Source organism: Gavialis gangeticus, unplaced genomic scaffold (genome assembly GCF_001723915.1).
Source record: "Gavialis gangeticus isolate Ggan-Ray unplaced genomic scaffold, GavGan_comp1, whole genome shotgun sequence".
Taxonomy (NCBI): domain Eukaryota; kingdom Metazoa; phylum Chordata; order Crocodylia; family Gavialidae; genus Gavialis; species Gavialis gangeticus.
The window spans coordinates 23257538-23262819 of NW_017729000.1; the positions used below are offsets into that span (position 1 = coordinate 23257538).

Here is a 5282-nt window from a genome sequence, read left to right on the forward strand (position 1 = left end):
GGGGGGGGGGGGGGGGACACAGGACTACTACCCACAGCCTATGTAGTTAAAGAGAAAAAACAGCAGGCAGCTTAAGGACTCAATTAAGCAATTAGCTCCTCCCAACTTGCCAGCATTGCTGCTACTGCCCTGTGACCTTACATGGGCTGTGATGTCTGGGAGGCTTGCTGCCACCTCTTCCCCCAACTGTCAAAGGCACCAGAAGTGCAGAAGTGTCTGATTTGCTGCGTTAACGGTTAACCATTTAACCAATATCATTAGAAGAGGTTAAACAGATTTTTTTAAAAATATTTACATCCCTAATGGTCAGGAGAGAGACGTGAAAATCCTACATGTATCCTAGATTCCAGAAACTGCACACAGGCATCCCAACCAGCATAAATGCATCCTTTTGTCCGACTTGAGCAAGGAAAAGGGAGCTGGCAAGGTGAAGAGTTATGTCTTTCTCTACCACCTCCGGGCAGCACCCAGAAAATAAGAGGGCTTTTCTCTTCTGGCACAAGGGAAGTTTAGTAAACAGCATCAATTTACAGAGAAAGTATGAGGGAAAATTATATCTTTTGAGCTGGAATGCAAGAGTGGAACAAACTTGTTCTTCCAACCTTGTGGTAAGTGGCCACCTCAAGTAACCAGTTTGGTTGCATTTTATGCTACAGTGAGAATGCCCAAAGGTTGCAAGCACACAGACAGGCCCGTTCCAGGGGAAGGACAGGCACAGATGCTAAAAGTTTGCCTGTACAAAATGTGGAGTCTTACAGCAGCCTAATCTGAAATCAAAACTTGAGCTGTTTAGAAACCCAAGTTAGCCAGTTTCCTCTTATACCATGTAAGGTAAAAAAAAAGAGGAGGGCTAGGCTGGGCATTAAAGATGGCCTTTGAACCCTTCTATAACCTAAACTGGAAAATGGGACTTATGTGCTATAAATGCACCTTGAGATGCACAGTGCAACCGAACAGCTAGAATGTTCTTCTCATCAAGGAAAAGCCTGGGAGCTTTTCTAGGCTATTTATAAGCACAAAAACCAAGGTGATTAAGTGACAGTCAGAACAGTGGCTTGAGCATGGCTTGGATTTCAACAATGCTAAATGCTCTAAGTAGGCTACTTTGACCTCAGCTAGTGTGTTCCACCTCCACAGCATGGCAGAGAGAGAAAGAGAGAAACAGTCAACATGGGATGGGGAGTGGCATGCAGCAGTAGCCTCTTACCCAGAGCTTGCTGTCATAGTAAAATGCTCCCAGTAGCTTGACAATGTATGGGTGATCACAAGTCCCCAGGATTTCAATCTCCACCATATAATCCTCCAGTTCATCTTCACTCTTGGTCTCAATTACTTTTGCAGCAGCTAATGCACCCGTCTCCTTATTCTTGGCCTGCAAAATAAAACACAGAAGTAAGCACATAGATCTGAGGAAAGGAGTCGATGCCTTGGCAATCACTGTGCCATTCTCTTAAACGGGACAAGTATGAATGTGGAAGTGCCTGCCACAGGTGGTGTGGAGAACGCAGCTGCATTTCTGCTACACATATCTTTGTTTAGAAACTCAAGGAACAGGATTATTATTACAGTGACTGTTCTCTACCAATAGTTTCTTGTTCTTCATCACTGCCTACTGCAAAAAGGAAGAGATGTTTAAAAAAAAAGGGGGGGGAATCTAGAGACAAGATCCCACTGATTGTAGCATGACGGCAACTGAAAAAAAAGCAAGATCAATAACCTGAGGGGTAAAGCCTTGATTTTCAGGAGGTTCGAAGTGTCTATAAATCCCAATGATTTCAGTAGGAGCATTTGCCCAGCATTTCTGTAAAACTTCAGACCATTTCCAAAAGTAAAGCCTCATAGCACAACCCTGAATTAACACTTCTCTCATCTCCCCCTCCTCTCCTTCCTCCCCTAGACACAGTACAGCTGTCAGCAAGGTGAAATGCCAACACATGCAGGTGGGTAGCACTGACTTCTGTTCCTGAATGGGACCCGACTGTCAGTCTTGCTGTTGGGATCTCAGTTACCCTACCCAGGGCACTACTGTATCAGTTGTGGAGGTAGTGACAGACCACTAGTGAGTGCAGATAACAGAAAAGCTCACTAACCTCTGGCCAAATGCAAGGGATTATACAGCAATCAGTTTAAGTTTACAGGAGCAGGGGGAAGGGTGTGGAAATCAGAGGTAGTTGGAAAAAGGCAATGGCACTCGAAGAGCTTTCCATGATTAACTCTTGTCTATATAAAAAAAAAAATCTCTCTTAGCAATAAGAGAGGGTGGGGAGACACAGTGTGTGCATTTGAATAGCTGAAGCCACGAACACACAGTTGATCTCTTGAGAGACACTGCTGACAGGTCTGGGGTAGCCGCCCTGCTTGCCATCACACATAGCCAGAAAAAAGGCTGCTCATACCTATCAAGGAATGTTTGCAGTTATTTTCTTCCCATTCCTTAGCCCCTCCCATGCCTCCAACACGCGCAAAAATTTTTAAGCCAATACCTTGAGCCAACAAGGTTAAACAAAAGGTTTGTTGACCAAACAGCTAGCAGCTCCTCAACCCAGGCATAAGCAGTGTGAAGGCAACAGTAGAGCGACTCACAAACCATTTCAACTTCTGCCAGGGTGAGGAGCCCACCGCGGAGGGCAGAAAGCTGGGGATGTGTGAGGAGCAAGGGAGCCACAGTGCATTTTTCCCAGATCGTAGGCCCTGTGGCTGCTTGTTCTCACAATCAGCAACATCCCTTCCTCCACAGTTCAGTTCCCCACTCTGCTCTTTCCCCTCTCATCCCCAGAGACCAGCGTGCTGGCGGCAGCTGCCGCCTGAAGGTCTTCCGAACAGCGCTCTCAGAAGCGAAGACGAGGGGCCTTCATAGAACAGGATGTCAGGCTATTTCACTTGGCTGCCAGTGCTTTATACTCAGCACAGCAGACCCAGTACAAGAGTCAATAAAAAATGCTTCCCCGTTAGGCTTATGATTGCTAGCATTCTTCATCCAAGAAGAAAGGCACCAGCCCTGGGTTGCTCAACTCAGACTATTGCACCCTCTGCAAAGGCATTTGCAGAAGTTCACAGAATCACCAGTTAGGATGGTGGAGGAAACTCCCAGCAACTCCCCTAACCCATTTCCCCATAAATAGAAGAGTGCTCTACAGAAGGTATTTTTTCTTGTTCTGGTTTCTTTTTAGTCCCCCATATGCTGAATGTCTATTCCTCCTACCTGCACAAGCACAGGAGTACTCTGGGCAGGCAGGCATGTAACTGCTCGACATGATGCGTTCGCAAGGATGTGATGGAAGAGAGAGTCACATTGCTGTGCATTCCTGTTTGCAGAGCAGGAAAGAGTGGCAGGCTCTAGTTGTGACCTACCTTCCTGCTCTCTCGTTTGGAAACTCTGTGCAGAGAACTTAGAGAAGGATTTGCTCCCGGCATAAACATTCTAGGTCCAGTTGACTCGTTTTATGCAGTTGGATGATATAAAACAACCTTGTACTGAGAAAGTGGCTAAGTAAAACGGTAAAGGAACAGAGAGGAAGCTACGGGATGCGGGGAGAGAGCTTCTTGCACAAGAAAATAACTCCCCCCTGTCCAGGACATAGGCGTCAAAGTCTCAAATAGTTTTTGAGGATGTGCCCAACTCGGATTCTGAGACAAGTGTACCTGTACAGCAGGACAGGATCTGCTGCCTTCAGGTTTTGCTCTCTGAATGCAAAACATCCATTCAGGTTGGTTTCACAAGACTGAGTTTTTCTTTTTAATGACTAGCTAATTAACACACTGCCACCAGGTCACTGGAAAAATGGGAGGGTAAGTGGGTCTGTGGGGGAGCAGAGCACATTTCTAAGAATGGACAAGAACTTATACAGAGCAAGAACAAAAGCCCCAATACATTCACTCTCAACTTTAGAGGCTGGTGGAGATCCAGGGGAGGAGGGATAAGTGCTGTGTGAAAAGGTGGGGTTTCCCTTCGTGGTCGCAGAATGCGTAAACATTTCCCTTGTGATAGTGTCCTCCAGACTCTCCACTTCCCTGACACACTTAGTCAGCACATGGAAGCCGAGTGCACATATGTGAACTGTGCTATTTCAGAAAGGGAAATCCCTATCCCTAACTGAAATAGGAAACGGGGGCATTACTGATGCCCTAAGCCAATCCCTGCCCCTACTCGTGGAGTATTAATAGGCACAGGGCTTTACCCATATTCACTGCACTTGTGCAGTACTGCACAATTGGGAGCCAGGGATCAGTTCAAGTTTTGATGGATCTGAACAAAAAGAGTCAAAGTCTATAATGTCACACTGCCTCTCCGGTACTGCCGGTATTCTCTCTTCTCCAGACCATATTAAACATACCTATCTGCTCTGTGTATGCTCTCTCACTCTGTATACTGCATCCTCTGCCCTACTGTCCTCAGTCCACCTCTATGAATGTGCCTTGTGGGGCTCCCCAGAAACACTCAGGTCTACATCAGCCCACCCTCCAGCTGGAAGCCAGGGGTCAAGATACTACAGTCCAGGCCTCGAGGGGGATCAGGAAGGAATGAGAGCACCATGCAGTTCAAATATTCACTGAAAGTGTGGAGTAGCCCACGAATATAAATAGCAGGCAGAAGTGAGCATTCACCAGGTGTTAAGTGAAGCCTGTCTGCAATGCAGGTGGGGGGGGGTTTCCATGGGCTACTCCAGGGAGTTGGTGCCACCACCCAGTTGCCACCCCGTGGCAGCATTGCTGACTTATGCAACTACTTCAACAAACAGAGCTTCACTTCTGTTGAGAACCACAAGCCCCTTGTGAAAGGCCCTGCCTTCCTGCTCAGCTCTGCCGTGTTGGGTTTTTTTGGGGATTTTTTTTTTTTTTTTTTTTGAAGAAGGTCCCTAGATAAAGCCTCCTTTCTGCAGATGCCTAGAAGGTAAGTTTGCAGCACAGCATCTCCTCTGAAGTCTTATACCCAATGCATGGGGCAGAAAGGTCCTTAGTTTTTGAGGCTCCCTCCCACCCCCAAATATACACACTGGTAAGGAGCCTGCACTCTGGGGAACAGAGGGACATTCTGGGTAGGGCTGGATTTTGAAGATTTATTTATTTTAAACAGATAAACTTATGAAGCTTACAACTACAGCCAAGTTCACTAGCCACCATGCTAGTCAGTGCAATTTTATACTGAAAATGAAGTTATGGAGCAATGGTCTGCGAAACACTGCATTGAAAATGCAGACTGAACACTAGGAGTGGCAGGGACCTAACAGAAATTTCAGACCTGGAGCACAGGTCCTTGCTGGGGGAATGGGGGGGGGGGCGGG

The 5282-nt window shown here is 46.7% G+C and overlaps 1 protein-coding gene across 1 annotated transcript in view; it reads right to left on the reverse strand.

Moving 5' to 3' along the window:
- Window positions 1-5282, reverse strand: part of STK10 (serine/threonine kinase 10) — an 87052-nt gene that overhangs the window by 61850 nt on the left and 19920 nt on the right. Inside the window, exon 2 of the mRNA XM_019506420.1 lies at window positions 1208-1372. Coding sequence (XP_019361965.1) covers window positions 1208-1372 — 165 coding nt within the window. The remainder of the gene's footprint in view (window positions 1-1207; window positions 1373-5282) is intronic.